Here is a 26,182-nt window from a genome sequence, read left to right on the forward strand (position 1 = left end):
CAGATGTTTTTCAGTCTCAAGGCCATCAGACTGTTTAACAGCTATCACTAACATTGAGTGGCTGCTGCCAACATACTGACTCATCTCCAGCCACTTTAATAATGGAAAAATTGATGTATTACTAGCCACTTTAGCCACCTACAGTGAAGCTTGTTGATGGCAGCATCATGCTGTGGGGTGGTTTTTCAGTGGCAGGGACTGGGAGACTAGTCAGGATCGAGGGAAAGATGAACTTAGCAAAGTACAGAGAGATCCTTGATGAAAACCTGCTCCAGAGCTGGGGACCTCAGACTGGGGCGAAGGTTCACCTTCCAACAGGACAACGACCCTAAGCACACAGCCATGGCAATGCAGGAATGGCTTCGTGACAAGTCTCGGAATGTCCTTGAGTGGCCCAGCCAGAGCCTGAACCCGATCGAATATCTCTGGAGAGATCTGAAAATAGCTGTGCAGCAATGCTCCCCATCCAACATGACAGAGCTTGAGAGGATCTGCAGAGAGGAATGTGAGGAACTCCCCAAATACAGGTGTGAGCCATACCCAAGAAGACTCAAGGCTGTAATCGCTGCCAAGGGTTGTTCAACGAAGTTCTGAGTAAAGGATCTGAATTTTTTTTTGTGTCTAAAAACCTGTTTTTGTTTTGTCATTATGAGGTATTGTGTGTAGATTGATGAGAGGGGGGAAAAACAATTTCATCCATTTTAGAATAAGACTGTAACGTAACAAAATGTGGAAAAAGTCAATGGGTCTGAATATTTTCTGAATGCACTATAGTAAACACTACATAGTACACACTGCACACTACATAGTAGACACTGCATAGTACACACTATAGATGCTTCTTATTCAGAGACCCAGAGAATGAGAGACGGCAGCAGATTATCTATTAAACCCTGATCTGTGTGTGTTCCCCTTGTGTAGGGAGATGCTGAGAGACCCAGAGATGAGGAACAAGCTGATCTCCAACCCCACCAACTTCAACCACGTGGCCCACATGGGACCTGGAGACGGCATCCAGATTCTCAAAGACCTGCCCATGGTAAGAACCCCAACAGTCCATATCAGTCTGCTTTAGTCTATACCAGACCTCAGTAAAGACCTGCCCGTGGTAAGACAGACCACTACAGTCCATATTAGCCTGCTTTGTAAAGACCTGCCCGTGGTAAGACAGACCACTACAGTCCATATCAGTCTGCTTTAGTCTATACCAGATCCTCAGTAAAGACCTGCCCGTGGTAAGACAGACCACTACAGTCCATATTAGCCTGCTTTGTAAAGACCTGCCTGTGGTAAGACAGACCACTACAGTCCATATCAGTCTGCTTTGTAAAGACCTGCCCGTGGTAAGATAGAACACTACAGTCCATATCAGTCTGCCCGTGGTAAGACAGACCACTACAGTCCATATCAGTCTGCCCATGGTAAGACAGACCACTACAGTCCATATCAGTCTGCTTTGTAAAGACCTGCCCGTGGTAAGACAGACCACTACAGTCCATATCAGTCTGCTTTGTAAAGACATGCCCGTGGTAAGACAGACCACTACAGTCCATATCAGTCTGCTTTGTAAAGACCTGCCCGTGGTAAGACAGACCACTACAGTCCAGATCAGTCTGCCCATGGTAAGACAGACCACTACAGTCCATATCAGTCTGCTTTGTAAAGACCTGCCCGTGGTAAGACAGACCACTACAGTCCATATCAGTCTGCTTTGTAAAGACCTGCCCGTGGTAAGATAGACCACTACAGTCCATATCGGTCTGCCCGTGGTAAGACAGACCACTACAGTCCATATCAGTCTGCCCATGGTAAGACAGACCACTACAGTCCATATCAGTCTGCTTTGTAAAGACCTGCCCGTGGTAAGACAGACCACTACAGTCCATATCAGTCTGCTTTGTAAAGACATGCCCGTGGTAAGACAGACCACTACAGTCCATATCAGTCTGCTTTGTAAAGACCTGCCTGTGGTAAGACAGACCACTACAGTCCAGATCAGTCTGCCCGTGGTAAGACAGACCACTACAGTCCATATCAGTCTGCTTTGTAAAGACCTGTCCGTGGTAAGACAGACCACTACAGTCCAGATCAGTCTGCCCGTGGTAAGACAGACCACTACAGTCCATATCAGTCTGCTTTGTAAAGACATGCCCGTGGTAAGACAGACCACTACAGTCCATATCAGTCTGCTTTGTAAAGACCTGCCCGTGGTAAGACAGACCACTACAGTCCATATCAGTCTGCTTTGTAAAGACCTGCCCGTGGTAAGACAGACCACTACAGTCCATATCAGTCTGCTTTGTAAAGACCTGCCTGTGGTAAGACAGACCACTACAGTCCATATCAGTCTGCTTTGTAAAGACATGCCCGTGGTAAGACAGACCACTACAGTGTGTCCATAGATTTCTCCTCGGTATTTGTTCCTCTTTTATCTGTGTTTGTATGTTTGTTGTCGTTTGTGATTTAATGTCAGTATGTGTGTCATCATCTTTATATAAATTGTTGTATGTATGCATGTGTTCATATTTGTATTATTGTGAATGTGTGTATTCACACATTTTTCTGTCTTTGTGTTTTCATCTCCATAATCTATATATCTTCTGTGCTCATCTGTCTCTGTGCTCATCTGTCTGTCTCTGTCCCCGTCGGTCTCTGTCCTCATCCGTCCCCGTCGGTCTCTGTCCTCATCCGTCCCCGTCGGTCTCTGTCCTCATCCGTCCCCGTCGGTCTCTGTCCTCATCCGTCCCCGTCGGTCTCTGTCCTCTCCTGTCTTAATGCAGAACTTGCGTGTTCAGGAGAGTCGTGCTGCAGGCTTCAGTGGCTCCGTGTCCATCCCCTCCATCACTAAGAACAGAGCCGAGCCGGGACGGTCCATGAGCGCCAGCAGTGGACTGGGCATCCGTAAGTACCACACTACCAAACACACTAGGCTAGTAGGCTTGATAAAGAAATATTGTATAATAAAAAGGGGATTTAAAAAGCATTGTTATAAATCTAGGCCTGGGTAGTGAAATTGTGTGCTTGTTACTAATGAAAAATGGAAAGTTGATTTAAATGCATTTGTATTGTATTGACTGATACAAATGATTCTCTTCCATTCCTACCTCCCCTTCTCCCCTTCTCTGTCCCTCTCTCTTCCCCATCCCTTTTTATTTTTCTCTCTCTCCAGGTTCGTCCTCTCAGAACGGCAGTGCGTTGAGGAGAGAGCTCTCTGGAGGTAGCTACAGCTCTAAGCGCCAAACCATGACCTCTCCCTCCGAGAGCTCCTTGTCCTCCGGAGGGGGTATGGACGGCTGCAGCGACGCACCCCTCTCCCAATTCGACAGAGAGGTATGTGACCAGCCTAGTGTACTCCCTCCCTAGGGTGCCTGGGTGAAGTGCACTTGATTAAGGCTAATAAAACTAAACTACTAACAATTGGGTAGAATTGTGTTGAATCGGCTGAATGTCTCATATGATATACCATTAGGACTTGAACTTGTTCTGATCAGTCATATCTCGTAGTGTTCTGAGTTGTATTTTGGTTGTGATAGTTAAATGGATGGGTCTGAAATAACGTTTAATGAATCATTTGAACACAGTTGCTCTAAATATGACACAGATCACTCAGGTGAGAAATGGTGCCATATCAATACACAGAGAGTAAAAATACTCTAGCTGGTGACCAATGACGTGGAAGACCTATAATATAGAATATATCAAACATATACATATCAAAGTGTTCTCCATAACTCTGCCACCACCACATCCACCACCCAGCCTCCGGGTTCTCGTGCCTCTCGCCCTTCGCCTCATCCCATCCCTTCCTCAGTCCGATTGGTTCCTGGCACCAGCATGCTATCCCCATCACAGTCCCTCACAGGGAACTCAATCGGCCCCCTACCCTACCCAATCCTGACCCCAGCCACCCCTTATGGTTATCTGCACATGGCCTCTCCTCTCCCACCCGCAGCCTCAACCACCCACCCAGCCAGATGTATCTACAATTCACCCTTAACTACTGATTCAGGGTCAGATAGTTCTTCATCCCCCTAATGGTTCAGGTTAGATTTGGCGTATAATAATCTGGTCCTAGATCTGTGATTAAAAGTAATTTTTACATCTAGCAATCCCCTCCAACAGTGATTCTAGCCTTAGCTAGCCATCCTGCCTTTGGCTCCCTCTTCTGGCCTGGCTGTCTACCATACCAACCCCCTCCCTCAGACCTGGCTGACTGTCTACCGTACCACCCTCAGACCTGGCTGACTGTCTACTGTACCACCCACCCTCAGACCTGGCTGACTGTCTACCGTACCACCCTCACCTGGCTGACTGTCTACTGTACCACCCACCCTCAGACCTGGCTGACTGTCTACCGTACCACCCTCCCTCAGACCTGGCTGACTGTCTACTGTACCACCCACCCTCAGACCTGGCTGACTGTCTACCGTACCACCCTCCCTCAGACCTGGCTGACTGTCTACCATACCATACCACCCTCAGACCTGGCTGACTGTCTACTGTACCACCCACCCTCAGACCTGGCTGACTGTCTACCGTATCACCCTCCCTCAGACCTGGCTGACTGTCTACTGTACCACCCACCCTCAGACCTGGCTGATTGTCTACCGTACCACCCTCCCTCAGACCTTGCTGACTGTCTACCATACCATACCACCCACCCTCAGACCTGGCTGACTGTCTACCATACCATACCACCCACCCTCAGACCTGGCTGACTGTCTACCGTACCACCCACCCTCAGACCTGGCTGACTGTCTACTGTACCACCCCCACTGTTCCTCATACCTGGCTGGCTCCATCGTTATTTGTGCCTGCCCCCATCTCACTCCCCCCAGCCCTCTCCTCTACGCTCCCCCAGCCCCAGCATGTTGTTCTCTGGGCTGGGCCGCTGAGTCTGTAACTCTTACCTCTCCAGTGGCAGGCGGTCTCACCATCGGAGAAGACCCCTGATCTGAAAAGGGCTTTAAGGACCCTGCTTAGTAAGATGAAGGTAATGTCAGCACCCATACACATACAACCAACCCAGACACACTGTATCCTCAACCACACACACACACACACACACACATACATACAACCAACCCAGACACGCTGTATCCTCAACCACACAGTCGTGAAGCTTTGCCCCAAAGCCACCATCAGTCCCCCTCCTGTCCACTGCACCATTTCAGCATCTGATGGCCATGTCACAGATGCCCTGCCCCCCCTTGTCTCTGGCTAGAGGGTTGTTGCTCGTCCCCCTCTCCCCTGGCTCTTAGGTTCCTGAATTGGTTTTCAGAATAGTGTGTCACCATCCTCTACCCTGCATGTTTTGTCTGTTTCCATATTATCCCCCTGTGGCCTAACCCTGGGACTTAACCCTAACCCTGGGACCTAACCCTAACCCTGGGACCTAACCCTAACCCTGGGACCTAACCCTAACCCTGGCACCTAACCCTGTGGCCTGCCCCTAACCCTGTGGCCTTCCCCTTACACTTACCCTGTGGCCTTCCCCTTACACTAACCCTGTGGCCTTCCCCTGACCCCAACTCTGTGGCCTACCCATTATACTAACCCTGTGGCCTGCCCCTAACCCTGTGGCCTTCCCCTGACCCTAACTCTGTGGCCTTCCCCTAACCCTGTGGCCTACCCCTTATACTAACCCTGTGGCCTTCCCCTAACCCTAACTCTGTGGCCTACCCCTTTTACTAACCCTGTGGCCTGCCCTTAACCCTGTGGCCTACCCCTTACACTAACCCTGTGGCCTTACTCTTCCCCTTATACTAACCCTGTGGCCTGCCCCTAACCCTGTGGCCTTCCCCTGACCCTAACTCTGTGGCCTACCCCTTATACTAACCCTGTGGCCTACCCCTTATACTAACCCTGTGGCCTTCCCCTAACCCTAACTCTGTGGCCTACCCCTTACACTAACCCTGTGGCCTACCCCTTACACTAACCCTGTGGCCTACCCCTTACACTAACCCTGTGGCCTACCCCTTACACTAACCCTGTGGCCTACCCCCTACACTAACCCTGTGGCCTACCCCCTACACTAACCCTGTGGCCTACCCCCTACACTAACCCTGTGGCCTACCCCCTACACTAACCCTGTGGCCTACCCCCTACACTAACCCTGTGGCCTACCCCCTACACTAACCCTGTGGCCTACCCCCTACACTAACCCTGTGGCCTACCCCCTACACTAACCCTGTGGCCTACCCCCTACACTAACCCTGTGGCCTACCCCCTACACTAACCCTGTGGCCTACCCCCTACACTAACCCTGTGGCCTACCCCCTACACTAACCCTGTGGCCTACCCCTTACACTAACCCTGTGGCCTACCCCTTACACTAACCCTGTGCCCTACCCCCTACACTAACCCTGTGGCCTACCCCCTACACTAACCCTGTGGCCTACCCCCTACACTAACCCTGTGGCCTACCCCCTACACTAACCCTGTGGCCTACCCCCTACACTAACCCTGTGGCCTACCCCCTACACTAACCCTGTGGCCTACCCCCTACACTAACCCTGTGGCCTACCCCCTACACTAACCCTGTGGCCTACCCCCTACACTAACCCTGTGGCCTACCCCCTACACTAACCCTGTGGCCTACCCCCTACACTAACCCTGTGGCCTACCCCCTACACTAACCCTGTGGCCTACCCCCTACACTAACCCTGTGGCCTACCCCCTACACTAACCCTGTGGCCTACCCCCTACACTAACCCTGCTGGCCTACCCCCTATACTAACCCTGCTGGCCTACCCCCTATACTAACCCTGTGGCCTACCCCCTATACTAACCCTGTGGCCTACCCCCTTATACTAACCCTGTGGCCTACCCCCTTACACTAACCCTGTGGTCTACCCCTTACACTAACCCTGTGGTCTACCCCCTATACTAACCCTGTGGCCTACCCCCTATACTAACCCTGTGGCCTACCCCTTACACTAACCCAGTGGCCTACCCCCTATACTAACCCTGTGGCCTACCCCTATACTAACCCTGTGGCCTACCCCCTATACTAACTCTGTGGCCTACCCCCTTATACTAACCCTGTGGCCTACCCCCTTACACTAACCCTGTGGTCTACCCCTTACACTAACCCTGTGGTCTACCCCCTATACTAACCCTGTGGCCTACCCCTTACACTAACCCTGTGGTCTACCCCCTATACTAACCCTGTGGCCTACCCCTTACACTAACCCTGTGGCCTACCCCCTTACACTAACCCTGTGGTCTACCTCCTATACTAACCCTGTGGCCTACCTCCTATACTAACCCTGTGGCCTACCCCTTACACTAACCCTGTGGCCTACCCCCTATACTAACCCTGTGGCCTACCCCCTATACTAACCCTGTGGCCTACCCCCTATACTAACCCTGTGGCCTACCCCTTACACTAACCCTGTGGTCTACCCCCTATACTAACCCTGTGGCCTACCCCCTATACTAACCCTGTGGTCTACCCCCTATACTAACCCTGTGGTCTACCCCTTACACTAACCCTGTGGTCTACCCCCTATACTAACCCTGTGGTCTACCCCCTATACTAACCCTGTGGTCTACCCCCTATACTAACCCTGTGGCCTACCCCTTACACTAACCCTGTGGCCTACCTCCTATACTAACCCTGTGGCCTACCCCCTACACTAACCCTGTGGCCTACCTCCTATACTAACCCTGTGGTCTACCCCCTATACTAACCCTGTGGCCTACCCCTTACACTAACCCTGTGGCCTACCTCCTATACTAACCCTGTGGCCTACCCCCTACACTAACCCTGTGGCCTACCTCCTACACTAACCCTGTGGTCTACCCCCTACACTAACCCTGTGGCCTACCCCTTACACTAACCCTGTGGCCTACCTCCTATACTAACCCTGTGGCCTACCCCCTACACTAACCCTGTGGCCTACCTCCTACACTAACCCTGTGGCCTACTCCCTATACTAACCCTGTGGCCTACCCCCTATACTAACCCTGTGGCCTACCCCCTATACTAACCCTGTGGCCTACTCCCTATACTAACCCTGTGGCCTACTCCCTATACTAACCCTGTGGCCTACCCCCTATACTAACCCTGTGGCCTACCCCCTATACTAACCCTGTGGCCTACCTCCTATACTAACCCTGTGGCCTACTCCCTATACTAACCCTGTGGCCTACTCCCTATACTAACCCTGTGGCCTACCCCCTATACTAACCCTGTGGCCTACCCCCTATACTAACCCTGTGGCCTACCCCCTATACTAACCCTGTGGCCTACTCCCTATACTAACCCTGTGGCCTACTCCCTATACTAACCCTGTGGCCTACTCCCTATACTAACCCTGTGGCCTACCCCCTATACTAACCCTGTGGCCTACCCCCTATACTAACCCTGTGGCCTACCTCCTATACTAACCCTGTGGCCTACTCCCTATACTAACCCTGTGGCCTACTCCCTATACTAACCCTGTGGCCTACCTCCTATACTAACCCTGTGGCCTACCCCCTACACTAACCCTGTGGCCTACCTCCTATACTAACCCTGTGGCCTACTCCCTATACTAACCCTGTGGCCTACCTCCTATACTAACCCTGTGGCCTACCCCCTATACTAACCCTGTGGCCTACCCCCTACACTAACCCTGTGGCCTACCTCCTATACTAACCCTGTGGCCTACTCCCTATACTAACCCTGTGGCCTACTCCCTATACTAACCCTGTGGAAACCCAACCCATGTATCTGATCATAACCATTAGTGTCTGACTGATTATCAGGAATATCCTATGGATACTGTGGCTCTCCTCTCTCATAGGCCATTACGGTACCTGTGGACAGTTGTTGCGCCCACAGCCGAAGCCTACTGTAGAAATAGCCATAGAAGTGAAACACTGTTTGTGAAACAACTGTTTACTCTGTGAGAAACAACTCCCTCACTCTACCTCATTTAAAGTGTTGAAAAAATTCCCTTCACTATCCTAAAATCGCCAGGTTTTCCAGATATCCTAGTTGGAAGATTCCCGGAATCAGGATGAAATGAGCAGGACATTTCTGGAAAACCTGGCGATTTGGAAAGTTACTGGAGTATTGAAACCCTACTACCTCCCTTCATTGAAGGAGGGAGACGCTCTCAAACCTGGTTTCCCTAACTAGTGTCTCAATGCTGTCCACGACATTACACTGTACTATAGTAGGCATGGCATATCATTTTGGAGGACCAACAATGTATGCAGGCTTTTGTTCCACCCCAGCACTAACACACACACACACACACACAATCGTGATAAACTAGTTGTGGTATAGCTTCAAGACCAATGGTACAGTGCATTCGGAAAGCATTCAGATCCCTTGACTTTGTTACATTACAGCCTTATTCTAAAATGGATTCAATTAAATAAAAATTCAGCAATCTACACACAATACCCCATAATAACAAAGCAAAGGTTTTTTATAAATGTTTGCAAATTATTCAAATTAAAAAACATACCATATTTACATAAGTATTCAGACCCTTTGCTATGAGACTCGAAATTGAACTCAGGTGCATCTTGTTTCCATTGATCATCCTTGAGATGTTTCTACAACTTGATTGGAGTCCACCTGTGGTAAATGAAATTGAATGGGTGTGATTTGGAAAGGCACACACCTGCCTACATAAGGTCCAACAGTTGACAGTGCATGTCAGAGCAAAAACCAAGCCATGAGGTCGAAGGAATTGTTCGTAGAGCTCCGAGACAGGATTGTGTCGAGGCACAGATCTTGGGAAGGGTACCAAAAAATGTCTGCAGCATTGAAGGTCCCCAAGAACAAATTGGCCTCCATCATTCTTAAATGGAAGAAGTTTGGAACCACCAAGACTCTTCCTAGAGCTGGCAGCCCGGCCAACTGAGCAATCGGGGGAGAAAGGACTTGGTCAGGGAGGTGACCAAGAGCATGATGGTCACTCTGACAGAGCCTTCGAGAAGGACAACCTTCTCTGCAGCACTCCACCAATCAGGCCTTTATGGTAGAGTGGCCAGACGGAAGCCACTCCTCAGTAAAAGGCACGTGACAGCCAGCTTGGAGTTGTCCAAAAGGAACCTAAAGACTCTCAGACCATGAGAAACAATATTCTCTGGGCTGATGAAACCAAGATTAAAGTTTTTGGCCTGAATGCCGAGTGTCACATCTGGAAGAAACCTGGCACCATCCCTACAGTGAAGCATGGTGGTGACAGCATCATGCTGTGGGGATGTTTTTCAGAGGCAGGGACTGTCAAGATCGAGGCAAAGATGAATGGAGCAAAGTACAGCAAGATCCTTGACGAAAACCTGCTCCAGAGCGCTCAGGACCTCAGACTGGGGGCAAAGTTTCATCTTTCAACAGGACAATGACGCTAAGCACACAGCCAAGACAATGCAGGAGTAGCTTCGGGACAAGTCTCAATGTCCTCGAGTGGCCCAGCCAGAGCCGGACTTGAACTCAATCGAACATTTCTGGAGAGACCTGAAAATAGCTGTGCAGCAACGGTCCCCATCCAACCTGACAGAGCTTGAGAGGATCTGCAGAGAAGAATGAGAGAAACTCCCCAAATACAGATGTGCCAAGCTTGTAGAGTCATTCCCAAGAAAACTCGATGCTGTAAGGCGCCCGAGTGGCGCAGCGGTCTAAGGCACTGCATCTGAGTGCTAGAGGCGTGTGCCAACCGACCGTAATCAGGAGTCTCATAGGGCGGCGCACAATTGGCCCAGCGTCATCCGGTTTAGGGGAGGGTTTGGCCAGGATAGGCCGTCATTGTAAAATAAGAATTCGTTCTTAACCGACTTGCCTAGTTAAATAAACTTTCAATAAAAACATTAAAAAAATATGTTTTTATTGAAAGCTTATTTAACTAGGCAAGTCGCTGCCAAAGGTGCTTCAACAAAGTACTGCGTAAAGGGTCTGAATACTTATGTTAATGTGATATTTCAGTTTTTTTTTTTTTATAAATTAGCAAGAAATTCTAAACTTGTTTTTGCTTTGTCATTTGGGGGTATTGTGTGTAGATTGATGAGGGGAAAAAACAATGGAATACATTTGGGGGTATTGTGTGTAGATTGATGAGGGGAAAAACAATGGAATACATTTTAGAATAAGACTGTAACGTAACAAAATGTAGTTAGTCAAGGGGTCTGAATACTTTCTGAAGGCACTGTATGTGTTGATTATTTGAACCAGGTGTGTTTTGAGCTGGGCTGGAACATAATGGGCCTGCCACTGACTGCTGAGTACTGTAGTAGTAGACAGCAGACCGGACCTCATGTAGGCGCTTTGCTCCAACCAGTCACTTCCGGTCAATCCAGCTGCTCATTGTCTGTTGATGTGGAAGGTTTCTAGCGCTTTAAGTCCTTGTTGCCTAGCGCTCCATGTGATATGAAGTTATGTCACCATGTCCACATCAGCAGACACACACACATACAGGTCCCTGAGGACTTGTTGACCAGCCTCGATCTACTGGAACTCATTGGAGGGATCAGTTGTGTTCAGTAGGCATGAATGGGAGAAAAAAAATTTTAAACGATAAACTATTGGCCTTCTTTTTCTCAGACAAGTTCAGGTAGTATCCCATCCTGTGTTTCACAGCATTGCATGCCTACTGAACGTGACCCAGGTGAGAAGAGTATGATATCCAAGTGCCTCTCTCTCTTCCCTTCCTCCCTTACTGTCTTTCTCCCTCTTCTCCTATTCCCTTTCTCTCTCCAGGACTCTGACTCACCCCGTCACTCCACGGCGTCCAACAGTTCTACATTCAGCAGTCCCCCCAGCCCGGCCTCACCCCACAAGACCAAGTCCCTCTCTCTGGAGAGCACAGACCGCATGACCGGCTGGGACACATGAGTGACAGACAGCACACCCTTGCAATCCCTGACCCTCACTGCCCCCCCTCCCCCTCCCCTGGCTCCGCCTATCCCCTGCCCACGGAACTGCACCTGCTGCCACAGGCCCCTCCCACTTACTTCACCTTTGACTGGAACTGAGATCTACAAACAAACACAGGGAAAGGAAGTGTTTGACCAAGAAGGAAATACTAGGAGAAGATATGTTAATGCGTGTATGAGTGTGTGCGAAGTGTTTGTGTGGACGCCTGTGTGTTTTTTTTGAAGGGGGCATACTTAATAGGAATGAAAATTGAAATCCTTCCATCTGCTTTGTAGCTGATAGCTAGAATAAGCGAAGCGCTAAGTTTAATTGAAAGTACTTTTGATTACAGCACTACTAGCCCCATGTAATTGACAACTCCTGTAAAGAGACACAAACCTCAAGTAGCGACAAGAAGAAGCGGATGAATATGGAACAATAACAGATCATTTGATACGTGTACATAGCAGCCTTTGGGTTTGGGGGGACCACCTTTTATTTATTAATCAGAACAGGATGTTTCACAGAGGAGAAAAAGAGGATGTTTCCTCTTTCTTTCAGTTGCTTTCTTCCGGAACGGTAGTTAATATCAGAAGAAGAGGGGGCATTCCATTGACAATACAAGGCTCACACAAAAAAAGCAATGATGTTTATTTTTCTCATGAAAGTGAAATATGTGCAGTGACTTCATTTGTTTGTACCATCAGTGAAAAGCTACAGTAAAGCAGTGCAAAAAATACAACTATGATGAGGGGTATTTTAACTCTAGGTTGACCCCTGACCTCACGTGTTTCATGTTCTAGAATTCTTAGGGACAGCAGCGTTTAGAAGCAGACCAAACATTCTATGATGACATCACAGCTTCTTCTGCCACTTCCTTATGACATGGCCATTGACCTCATCCACTGAACTGGGACCATTATCTGTGTAGTGTAGACCTTGTACCGTAAGTACAGTAAAAGACCAACCACCGACCAATTACAAAAAGCTGATTCCCATCACAACAATGTACATAAGTTAAAAGTAGAGAATAATATATAAGGGAAATACAGTAGAGAAATACGTGATGGGAGAAGATCTGGGATTCCTTTTTATTTTTTGAGAATGATTTGGGGTTATATTCACACGAAAGCCATTTTAAACCACAGTTCTTTTTATGATTGCTTTTAGATTTTTTTTTTACAACTTATTTTTATTTAATGTATGAGACAAACCGCCGGGTGTTATTTTGATTTGGGTTTGAGGAAACTTATTATGGGTCACATGGACCCGTGCTGTTGAGTGAATATGTGCATTTATTTTAAGCTAGTAGTCACAGATGCATTCACACTTAGACACACAGGTGTTTCCCCCTCCACTCTTTCCACTATGATCCACAGTTAGATCAGTTGAGGGGGATGTATATTTCCAAACTGATAGTGATTCCCTGTGGTACTGACCTGTGAACCTCAAATATGTTCCTTTCACTTCTAAGAGAGATTTTGGAAAGCTTGTTATAACCAAAAAAGAATGACTTAAATCTTGAGTCTTCATTATTTTTCAGAATGTTTCAATAGATTAGGGGAAAAAAGAATTAACAGACAACGCTGGGCTAAAATGGAGGTTTAAAAATGTCACCGTAGAATTATTTTACAAGGCCAACGCGTCATTTCTGTTACGTTCTTACTATCAACTGGTAATCTGTGTATTGCTGTCTGCTAATGCAATCACCTTCATGTAGACCAAAACTGGGGTCCATTACATTTTAATTCGGTCAACTGAAGTTCCATTCTAATTCTCCTCAATGCCTCTCGGAGATGGAATTTCTGTTTACTTACCTGAATTTAAATGGAATTGACCCCAATCCTAATGCACACCACAATGGTGTCGAACGGAAACAATAATTGACTTGATATTGTTTCTGAGCATTGGTCATGGGCTTAGATCAACTGCCTCTTATCTCTGAAGAGGAAGGGAGAGGGGACTCTTATTCTGGAAAATAAATATTTTCTAATGAGGAATTGTTTCTATGTTACAGACCATTTAATGAATTACAATTGTTACTTACTGCTGAAATGGACCTTCTGTTTGGGTGGGTTGTGGTGTACCAAGTAGTATACATGGCAGGTTATCTTCAGCTATCCTATTAAGTGTATAAAAAGATGACACACAAATTCCTGCCATTGGAGTCCTAAATCTTAACCCTAAACCACAGTTCTGTTCTGTTCCCTTGTCAAACACAGCCATGTATCTCTAGCCTGCTCATGCCACGTGGTGTTGAAAAATAAGAATTTCTCTGGAAGAGTCAGTCTCGCTAAGCTGGTTTTACTCAACCGTCTCAACTTAACTTATTCCCCTCTCTTAATATTTCCTTTTAAGCTACCAAGTCTCCCTATTCATATCTGCTGGACCTTATCTGTAGAATGTATTTGCTAAGAAAGAGGAAATATCTTAGTCTGAGTATTTTAGACCGGGCTTTAAATTGTACATCCCACTTCTTTAAAAAAAAAAAACTCAGGAATGTCACGACCAATGATTATTTTCATCCTAACAATTAAAATGAGTGTGACAGAACAGTCTATACTTGGGAAATAAGAGCTCAATTTAGTCGCAGTGTAGTTGTGACTAGGTGTAAGGGTCGAACAATTCAGCGAAGTGTTTTGAATCGAGGATGAGAAGAGGGGTGAAAGGCCGGATGGAGGGTAGTAGTTTGAGGCTGAGGTGCCACCATGCTAACCATATTTGTTTTTAAGAAAACGCCTTTGCATTTCAGTGAGGTCTTAAGTTCCTTCTATATTATTTAGCTCTTTCATATCACATTACACTTTTTTTTCTAGGATAGCTTTGTAATAATTTGTACAGTTTCGCATGTTATAGATGTAATCATTTTTTTGTTTTGGATTAGTTTTTAATTTTGACTTGTTCATTTTATTTGAATGGTTTGGGAGTTTTACTGAGGATACCCACTACAGGTGATGTAGATTCTTTTTGCACAGAAATATTTAAGGTGTAAGGTCAAACAAATAATGTATGGAAACTGGCTCATTAAGAGAGCTCATTATATTAACCTGACTCCGATGTATTTCAATAAAACGGAGGGCTGTTACAAATACGGCTTCACTGATGTTGGTGTCCTGATTTCCTTGGGAAGGGACATATAGCCTGATTCACCATTGTTTGGCTTCCAGGCTAGGGCACAGATTTCCCATGAGAAGACTTTATTAAAAATGTCAAATGACCCTCCCTCCCCAATTTAAAAAAAAAAGAACAAATGTACATCTATTCACATTGCCATTACTAGAAGAAGTTCTGGTTTACATGTATCTATACAATTCATAGAAGGGGAGGAACAATACAACTGATTCTAATTCTGAGGGAAAAGAACACTCATATTCTACCTATGAGACTGGAGTTTGTAAGTCCGCTGTTATACAATACAGCCTCTCACTTCACAACTGCTCATTCATTGTCCGGACAGACTCCTGGCCCTACTCCTCACTTACAGTACCTCTAACAGAAGTGCAATGAAAACAATAGACGTGTCAAAGTAGAACCAGTCTACAATAGTTCTCGTACAGGTAAACAATGTGGTCTATAAGAATAAAGTCTTGGTTTTTAAAGAGTGCTTTGGCGACCGATAATGGAGCGATCTAGATTCTAAAATCCTTAGATTCATCCCTCCCTGAGTAGTGGAACGTGCCGATAGATAAGAAGCTCTTAAAAATATCTTCCACGTGAAACTGATCCCTGCGCTCCGTCTTTTACCTAGAGCTGACTCCAGAACAGAGAACAAACAGCATTGGAGAGACTACTCTGTATTGAAGAATATTGTTTATTCCGTGTTATTGGTGTAGGTCCATGTTACACTGTCCTATCTTCATTTATCAGTGCTGTTGAGTGAGGCTGAGTGAGGGGACATGTTTAGGTATGATTATCAAACAACCATGCAGTATGTCCTGTTTCTACAGTCTCCTTACTCTCAAACTGTCACACAAAGATCTAGTATGCCCAGTCCCAAATCAACATCCACCTCTAGGCCTAGACACTTGTGTATTTTAAAGGATGGCATGGGTTTTAGCTACAGGGTAGTTAGGGGGTAGTTCAGGCAGTGGCTCCATTCTCCTTTAGGACTCTGGATTCCGTTGCCGGGGGCGCTCTGAATGGCCTGGGTGATGTTGCTAAGGTCCTTGATGCTGCTGTGCTGCGATTTGCTCTCCAGGCGCTGGGTGGAGCCGTGCCTTGATATGCTGTCCTGACGGTTGGTGCTGCAGTGTCTGGACCCTGATTGGTCGTTGAGGTGGAGCATGCTGTCGTAGGGGAGGCGATTCTCGACTCCGCGGAAACTACACGCCGTGTACCTGACAGGAGAGGAGAGAGACGGTTGGTCAGGTATCTGGGACTATACATAAGTGATGCCCCATGTTGTGTTTACTCCCCTTATCCCCGTCCGTCCCTACCTGCCGTCTCTGGATCTATAAAGGCTGCTCATCTTGCTGGGGGGCTCGTCCAGCATGGCCAGGTAGGTGGAAGACGCGTGGGTGGATGTGCCCTGTGTGGATGTCCCTCTGGACTTCCTCACCAAGGGGGTGTTGGGATCCTGCAGGAGCAGCTGGGCAAAATCTGGCTCCTGGAGCACCTGTCTACTCTCGTTCACCACACTACTGGAGAAGGGAGAGAGGGACGAGACAGGGGGGGGGGAAGTGGAAGGGAGGGTTGGAGGGGAGGCCATGCAGAGGAGGCAGAAAGGTAAGGCAGTGCAGTAGATGAGGAAGGAGGAGTGTGTGGAACGGGGTGGGAGAGGGGGTTAATGCTCTGATCACAGGGGAGGGGGTTGAGAGCAGAGAAGGGGCCTACCACTACTATACACCACTACACATCACCCGCACCACTACACGTCACCCGCACCACTACACGTCACCCGCACCACTACACGTCACCCGCACCACTACACATCATCCGCACCACTACACAACACCCGCACCACTACACATCAACTGCACAACTACACGTCACCCGCACCACTACACATCAACTGCACAACTACACGTCACCCGCACCACTACACATCACCCGCACCACTACACAACACCCGCACCACTACACAACACCCGCACCACTACACACTCATACCACTACACATCACCCGCACCACTACACATCACCCGCACCACTACACATCACCCGCACCACTACACATCACCCGCACCACTACACATCACCCGCACCACTACACATCAACTGCACCACTACACATCACTCATACCACTACACATCACCCGCACCACTACACACTCATACCACTACACATCACCCGCACCACTACACATCAACCGCACCACTACACATCACCCGCACCACTACACATCACTCATACCACTACATATCACCCGCACCACTACACATCACTCATACCACTACACATCACCCGCACCACTACACATCACCCGCACCACTACACATCACCCGCACCACTACACATCACCCGCACCACTACACATCACTCATACCACTACACATCACCCACACCACTACACATCACTCATACCACTACACATCACTACATATCACCCACACCACTACCATCAACCACACCACTACACCTCACCCACACTACTACACATCACCCATACCACTAACATCAACCACACATCACCCACAGTTGTTCATTTGAATTTTAAATCTCCACTTTACATAAAGCCAGCAGTTATAATACATTCAGGCTCTTTACATTTCTATCACAGAATTGAATAGAGCCCTTTGACTTGTCTTAAACTAAAGAAAAGGTGTAGTGGCTTCATTCCATATACAGCATCTCTCTATTTGATTGAAATCATCTTTGCCAAATGAATACTACCAGTAATCATGCAAGTCATTAGAAAAACATTGATGTTCATGACAGTTATATAGTGCAAATCTACTTATGTTAGGGAGAGAACATGTTTTAGCAACTTACTCTTTGCGTGTCTGTCCGTGTAAGAAGCTGGCCCATTCGAAGCAGGTCTTCTTGCTGCCCACCCAGAACACTGAAGGGATCCCGACTACCAACATCATAAAGTACTTAATGAGGAACAGAGACAGGTTTGGTCTGTTGGTCTGCTCAATCTAGGACACACAGAGGAGAGGTGTGAGTGTCTGCCATACGGGAGTACTCTACTAGCAATCAGTGCTGGATTGAAGCAGTGTGTGTATGAGTGATTGTACATGTACAGTACCAGTCAAAAATGTGGACACCTACTCATTCAAGGTTTTTTCTTTATTGTAACTATTTTCTACATTATAGAATAATGGTGGAGACATCAAAACTATGAAATAAAACATATGGAATCATGTAGTAACCAAACAAGTGTTAAACAAATCAAAATATATTTTAGATTCTTCAAAGTAGCCACGCTTGCCATTCTCTCAACCAGCTTCACCTGGAATGCTTTTCCAACAGTCTTGAAGGAGTTCCCACATATGCTGAGCACTTATTGTCTGCTTTTCCTTCACTTTGCGGTCCAACTCATCCCAAACCATCTCAATTGGGTTGTTGTCGGGTGATTGTGGAGGCCAGGTCATCTGATGCACCACTCTATATATTTAGATTTGTTTAACACTTGTCTTGGTTACTACATGATTCCATGTGTTATTTCATAGTTTCGATGTCTTCACTATTATTCTACAATGTAGAAAAATAACAAATAAAACCCTTGAATGAGTAGGTGTGTCCAAACTTATGACTGGTACTGTATGTGTCCGTGGGTGGGAATGTAGATCTCAGTGAGTATGACCTTACTGTGTGTGTGTGTGTGCGCGCGTTTCTAACAGACTGAGCAGCTTAAGGCTTAAACAAATCAACAGCCAGCACAATGTCATGTCTCCTCCCCCCTCTCTCCTTTTCCCTCCCTCCACCCTGTCTCATTTTCTCTCCTCCTCCTGCTTTCATCCCCTCACTTGTTCCCTTTCTACCTCCCCTCTGTCATTTTTTATTTCCCTCCTTCCATCCCCCTCTCTCAATCTCCCTCTTCCCTGCTCCCCTGTAGATAGTCAGGCCACACACAGTGATCTACTGCAAAAAAATTGACAGTTCAGCAGAACAGTCTTAGTAAGAGCACACACACCATCTCCCCCTCTCCTGGTCAGAAACACACCATCTCCCCCTCTCCCGGTCAGAAACACACCATCTCCCCCTCTCCCGGTCAGAAACACACCATCTCCCCCTCTCCCGGTCAGAAACACACCATCTCCCCCTCTCCCGGTCAGAAACACACCATCTCCCCCTCTCCCGGTCAGAAACACACCATCTCCCCCTCTCCCGGTCAGAAACACACCCTCTCCCCCGGTCAGAAACACACCCACACTATCTCCCCCTCTCCCGGTCAGAAACACACCCCGCAGGCCTGATGGCGGCATTATGAGTGGAGCAGGCAGAGCAACCCGGGGTTCAGAGAGACTCATTACAACAGACTGAGATAAGAGGAGAGAGACTGAATCACTGCAGCCATACATCCCTCCCTTCAGTTAAGATGTTTTATCTTGTAAACTCCTCGAGATGGGCACATCATTGTTGGCCAATTGTTCTAATCAGAAAGGCTCTCTCAGGAGGAAGTAAAATGACCCCTGGCATTGTACAGTTCTAGTAATTATATTATTTGGGAATAACCCTACTGTAGCCCTGTTTAGTCATATCTGAGTCCTTTCTCTTTGCCATTTAGCAGACGCTTTTATCCAAAAGCATCTTACAGTCAGTCGTGCATTCATCTTCCTATACAGCGCCTTGCAAAAGTATTCACCCCCTTAGCGTTTTCCTATTTTGTTGCATTTCAACAGATGTTTATTTGGATTTCATGTAATGGACATAGTCCAAATTGGTGAAGTGTAATGAAAAAAATCAAAAACGTAAAAGTGTGCATGCTATGTATTCACCCCCTTTTCTATGAAGCCCCTAAATAAGATCTGGTGCAACCAATTACTTTCAGAAGTCACATAATTAGTTAAATAAAGTCTACCTGTGTGCAATCTAAGTGTCACATGATCTCAGTATACCTGTTCTGAAAGGCCCCAGAGTTTGCAACACCACTAAGCAAGGGGCACCACCAAGCAAGCGATACTATGAAGACCAAAGAGCTCTCCAAACAGGTCAGGAACAAAGTTGTGGAGAAGTACAGATCAGGGTTGGGTTATAAAAAAATATTCCAAACTTTGAACATCCGAATCACCATTAAATCCATTATTAAAAAATTGAAAGATTAGGGCACCACAACAAACCTGCCAAGAGAGGGCAGCCCACCAAAACTCAAGGACCAGGCAAGGAGGGAATTAATCAGAGAGGCAACAAAGCTCCACAGCGGAGATTGGAGTATCTGTCCATAGCACCACTATAAGCCGTACACGCCACGGAGCGGCCAAAAAATGTTTTTCTGGGGATGTTTTTCATCGGCAGGGACTGGGAAACTGGTCAGAATTGAAGGAATGATGGAACTTTTACGATACACTTCATGTCTGAAAACTTTTTGAATGCCCTGTAGCTACAGATAGCATAGCCCCTCTCTCTGCCCCATTTTCTCTCAGCAACAGAACATCTGGGAGAGGGAGATTAACTCACTGTTTGCTCTGTGTCCCCCCCTGCTGTAACTCATCAAAAAGGCCTCTAATACCGCCATAAGCCATCTCTGTTGGACACACACACACACACACACACAGGGCTCAACGGTATTTCAGAGCATATGCAGAACAGCTGGCAGGTATATTCACTGTAATTTTCAACCTCTCCTTGTCCCAGTCTGTACTCTACACATTTTAACATGATCACCATCATTCCTGTTCCCAAGAACTCTAAGGCTTCATGCCACAATGACTACCGCCCTGTAGAAATCATGAAGTGCTTTGAGAGGCTGGTTATGGCACACATCAACTCCATTATCCCAGACGCCCTAGACCCACTCCAATTTGCATATCACCCCAACAGATATATAGACAACGCAATGTCAATTGCACTCCACACTGCCCTCACCCACCTAGATAAGAGGAATGTCAATGTGAAAATTCTGTTAATTGACTACAGCGCAGCGATCAACACCATTGTCCCCACCAAGCTAGACACCAAGCTTAGGACCCTAGGACTTACTGGACACCTTCCTCTGCAACTGGATCCTGGACTTCCTGACGAGCCGACCCCAGGTGGTGAGGGTAGGCAACAACACTTCCGCCAAACTGACCCTCAACACGGGAGCCCCTCAGAGGTTTGTGCTTAGTCCCCTCCTGTACAACGTGGCCACGCACAACTCCAACACCTTCATTAAGTTGCTGACGACACGATGGTGGTAGGCCACGGTGAGACAGCCTACAGGGAGGAGGTCAATGACCTGGCAGTGTGGTGCCGGAACAACAACCTCTCCCTCAACATCAGTAAGACGAAGAAGCAGATCATGGACTACAGGAAACGGGGGGGGGGGGGGGAGCACGCCCCCATCGACGGGGCTGCAGTGGAGTGTATAAAGATCATCATGTTTCTAGGGTGTCCACTAAGGACTTAAAACACGCGCGCAGTCGTGAAGAGGGTTAGAAGGTTAAAAAGGTTTGGCATGGGCCCTCAAATACTCAAAGTTATGCAGCTGTACTATTGAGAGCATCTTGACTGGCTGCATCACTGTATGGTATGGCTATGGCACCAGCCTCGATCGCACAGCGCTACAGAGGGTGGTGGGGACAGCCCAGTACGATGTGAAAGAGAGGCCTGGAAAATCATTAAAGACTCCAGCCACCCAAGCCATTGACTGTTCTCTGCTTCTGCACGGCAAGCGGTACCGGTGCATCAAGTCTGACACCAACAGGCTTCTGAACAGCTTCTATCTCCAAGCAATAAAATGGCTAGATGGCTAACGAAATGGCTAAACGGACCATCTGAGTTGACCCTTGTATTTTATTCTTATATTGGACTGTCTCTATGCACACTCACATGGCCATACACACTACACACACATAATATGCACATACACGTCTACTGACTCTACACACACCCACGCACATACAATCATCATATACGCTGCTTCTGCTCTGTTTATCATATATATCCTGATACCTTACCCTTATACATACATTACCAAAAGTATGCGGACACCTGCTTGTCGAATATCTCATTCCAAAATCATGGGCATTAATATGGAGTTGGTCGCCCTTTTGGTGCTATACAGCCTCCACTCTTCTGGGACAGCCTCCACTCTTCTGGGAAGGCTTTCCATTAGATGTTGGAAGATTTTTGCGGGGACTTGCATCCATTCAAGCGCATTAGTGAGGCCGTGCACTGATGTTGGATGATTAGGCCTTGCTCGCAGTCGGCGTTCCAATTCATCACAAAGGTGTTCGATGGGGTTGAGGTCAGGGCTATGTGCAGGCCAGTCAAGTTCTTCCACACTGAGCTCCACCAACCATTTCTGTATGCACCTCACTTTGTGCACGGGGGCATTCCTGGAACAGGAAAAGGCCTTCTCCAAACTTTTGCCACAAAGTTCAGAGCACATAATCGTCTAGAATGTCATTGTATGCTGTAGCATTAAGATTTCCCTTCACTACGCGCTTCAGCACTCAGCGGTCCCATTCTGTGAGCTTGTGTGGCCTATCACTTCGTTGTGTGGCCTGTTGCTCCTATACGTTTCCACTTCACAATAACAGCACTTACAGTTGACGGGGCAGCAGAAATTTGACGAACTGACTTGTTGGAAAGGTGGCATCCTTTGATGGTGCCACGTTTAAAGTCACTGAGCTCGTCAGTAAGGCCATTGTACTGCCGATGTTTGTCTATGGAGATTTTATACACCTGTCAGCAATGGGTGTGGCTAAAATAGTGTATCTACCTCTATCACTCCAGTATCCCTGCACATTGTAAATATGCTATTTACTATTTGTATATCTTGTGGATTTTTGTTCTACCTTGTTATGTTTAGTATTTAATTGTTATTTATTACTGCCTTGTTGGGGTTAGATCTGGCAAGAAACGCATTTCACTGCATGTGACATTAAAACTTGAAACTAGACACAAACACCACACAGCTGTTCCACTAGGTCAGTCTGTGGGCAGATCTCTGTGCCAACCAAACCAAGGTCATTGGATGGTCTCAGCACTAAATCTCCAGTTTACCACTAATTAAAAGGCAAGAGATTACACACAATCAATGTGGTATAGGAGCTGTTAGGACAAATTGACAGCACTGAAAGACAGAGTCCCCGTGACTGAGGTGAGCAGCAGACTATAACAAACCCTGTTATCTGAACTACAACTACTAACACAAACCCTGTTATCTGAACTACAACTACTAACACAAACCCTGATATCTGAACTACAACTACTAACACAAACCCTGTTATCTGAACTACAACTACTAACACAAACCCTGCTATCTGAACTACAACTACTAACACAAACCCTGCTATCTGAACCACAACTACTAACACAAACCCTGCTATCTGAACTACAACTACTAACACAAACCCTGTTATCTGAACCATCACAATAACTACTAACACAAACCCTGTTATCTGAACCACAACTACAAACACAAACCCTGTTATCTGAACCATCACAATAACTACTAACACAAACCCTGTTATCTGAACCACAACTACAAACACAAACCCTGTTATCTAAACCATCACAATAACTACTAACACAAACCCTGCTATCTGAACTACAACTACTAACACAAACCCTGTTATCTGAACTACAACTACTAACACAAACCCTGTTATCTGAACCACAACTACAAACACAAACCCTGTTATCTAAACCATCACAATAACTACTAACACAAACCCTGTTATCTGAACTACTAACACAAACCCTGCTATCTGAACCACAACTACTAACACAAACCCTGTTATCTGAACCACAACTACTAACACAAACCCTGTTATCTGAACTACAACAACAGCTACTAACACAAACCCTGCTATCTGAACCACCACAACAACTACTAACACAAACCCTGCTATCTGAACTACAACTATTAACACAAACCCTGTAATCTGAACTACAACTACTAACACAAACCCTGTTATCTGAACCACAACAATAACTACTAACACAAACCCTGTTATCTGAACTACAACTAATAACACAAACCCTGTTATCTGAACCACAACAACAACTACTACTAACACAAACCCTGTTATCTGAACTACAACTACTAACACAAACCCTGTTATCTGAACCACAACAACAACTACTACTAACACAAACCCTGTAATCTGAACTACAACTACTAACACAAACCCTGCTATCTGAACCACAACTACTAACACAAACCCTGTTATCTGAACCAGAACAATAACTACTAACACAAACCCTGTTATCTGAACCACAACTACTAACACAAACCCTGTTATCTGAACCACAACTACTAACACAAACCCTGTTATCTGAACCACAACAATAACTACTAACACAAACCCTGTTATCTGAACTACAACTACTAACACAAACCCTGTTATCTGAACCACAACAACAACTACTACTAACACAAACCCTGTTATCTGAACCACAACAATAACTACTAACACAAACCCTGTTATCTGAACTACAACTACTAACACAAACCCTGTTATCTGAACCACAACAACAACTACTACTAACACAAACCCTGTTATCTGAACTACAACTACTAACACAAACCCTGTTATCTGAACCACAACAACAACTACTACTAACACAAACCCTGTAATCTGAACTACAACTACTAACACAAACCCTGCTATCTGAACCACAACTACTAACACAAACCCTGTTATCTGAACCAGAACAATAACTACTAACACAAACCCTGCTATCTGAACCACAACAACAACTACTAACACAAACCCTGTTATCTGAACTACAACTACTAACACAAACCCTGTAATCTGAACTACTACTACTAACACAAACCCTGTTATCTGAACCACAACAACAACTACTAACACAAACCCTGTTATCTGAACTACAACTACTAACACAAACCCTGTTATCTGAACCACAACAACAACTACTAACACAAACCCTGTTATCTGAACTACTACTACTAACACAAACCCTGTTATCTGAACCACAACAACAACTACTAACACAAACCCTGTTATCTGAACCACAACTACTAACACAAACCCTGTTATCTGAACTACAACTACTAACACAAACCCTGTTATCTGAACCACAACAACAACTACTAACACAAACCCTGTTATCTGAACCACAACAACAACTACTAACACAAACCCTGTTATTTGAACCACAACAATAACTACTAACACAAACCCTGTTATCTGAACAACAACTACTAACACAAACCCTGTTATCTGAACTACAACTACTAACACAAACCCTGTTATCTGAACCACAACAATAACTACAAACACAAACCCTGTTATCTGAACCACAACTACTAACACAAACCCTGTTATCTGAACCACAACTACTAACACAAACCCTGCTATCTGAACCACAACAATAACTACTAACACAAACCCTGTTATCTGAACCACAACTACTAACACAAACCCTGTTATCTGAACCAAAACAATAACTACTAACACAAACCCTGTTATCTGAACCAGAACAATAACTACTAACACAAACCCTGTTATCTGAACCAGAACAATAACTACTAAAACAAACCCTGCTATCTGAACTACAACTACTAACACAAACCCTGCTATCTGAACTACAACTACTAACACAAACCCTGTTATCTGAACCACAAGTACTAACACAAACCCTGTTATCTGAACCACAAGTACTAACACAAACCCTGTTATCTGAACCACAACAACAACTACTACAAACCCTGTTATCTGAACCACAAGTACTAACACAAACCCTGTTATCTGAACCACAACTACTAACACAAACCCTGTTATCTGAACTACAACTACTAACACAAACCCTGCTATCTGAACTACAACAATAACTACTAACACAAACCCTGTTATCTGAACCACAACTACTAACACAAACCCTGTTATCTGAACCACAACTACTAACACAAACCATCACAATAACTACTAACACAAACCCTGCTATCTGAACTACAACAATAACTACAGACACAAACCCTGTTATCTGAACTACAACTACTAACACAAACCCTGTTATCTGAACCACAACTACTAACACAAACCCTGTTATCTGAACCACAACAATAACTACAAACACAAACCCTGTTATCTGAACTACAACTACAAACACAAACCCTGTTATCTGAACTACAACTACTAACACAAACCCTGTTATCTGAACCACAACTACTAACACAAACCCTGTTATCTGAACTACAACTACTAACACAAACCCTGTTATCTGAACCACAACTACTAACACAAACCCTGTTATCTGAACTAATA

The 26,182-nt window shown here is 46.1% G+C and overlaps 2 protein-coding genes across 30 annotated transcripts in view; one reads left to right on the plus strand and one right to left on the minus strand.

Annotated features, from left to right (window-relative positions):
• LOC110521078 (serine/threonine-protein kinase MRCK alpha) overlaps positions 1 to 14,957 on the plus strand; it is a 122,836-nt gene extending 107,879 nt beyond the window's left edge. For 14 of the 29 annotated variants that reach the window (XM_036976102.2, XM_090233482.1, XM_036976103.2 and 11 more), the window contains 5 exons: positions 922 to 1,039; positions 2,781 to 2,901; positions 3,170 to 3,330; positions 4,919 to 4,993; positions 11,699 to 14,957. In XM_036976102.2, the coding sequence (XP_036831997.2) occupies positions 922 to 1,039; positions 2,781 to 2,901; positions 3,170 to 3,330; positions 4,919 to 4,993; positions 11,699 to 11,833 (610 nt within the window). In that variant the 3' untranslated portion in view covers positions 11,834 to 14,957. The remainder of the gene's footprint in view (positions 1 to 921; positions 1,040 to 2,780; positions 2,902 to 3,169; positions 3,331 to 4,918; positions 4,994 to 11,698) is intronic. The other 15 variants (XM_090233494.1, XM_090233496.1, XM_090233492.1 and 12 more) reach the window with 4 other exon arrangements.
• An 839-nt stretch (positions 14,958 to 15,796) lies between these two features.
• The window catches only part of LOC110521079 (frizzled-3), a 34,799-nt gene continuing 24,413 nt past the window's right edge, over positions 15,797 to 26,182 (minus strand). Inside the window, 4 exon segments of the mRNA XM_090233498.1 lie at positions 15,797 to 15,968; positions 15,970 to 16,191; positions 16,291 to 16,494; positions 17,787 to 17,935. Coding sequence (XP_090089624.1) covers positions 15,935 to 15,968; positions 15,970 to 16,191; positions 16,291 to 16,494; positions 17,787 to 17,935 — 609 coding nt within the window. The 3' untranslated portion in view covers positions 15,797 to 15,934.

The sequence above is a fragment of the Oncorhynchus mykiss genome, chromosome 4, assembly GCF_057628025.1.
Source record: "Oncorhynchus mykiss isolate SJ-2025 chromosome 4, ASM5762802v1, whole genome shotgun sequence".
NCBI classification, from domain to species: domain Eukaryota; kingdom Metazoa; phylum Chordata; class Actinopteri; order Salmoniformes; family Salmonidae; genus Oncorhynchus; species Oncorhynchus mykiss.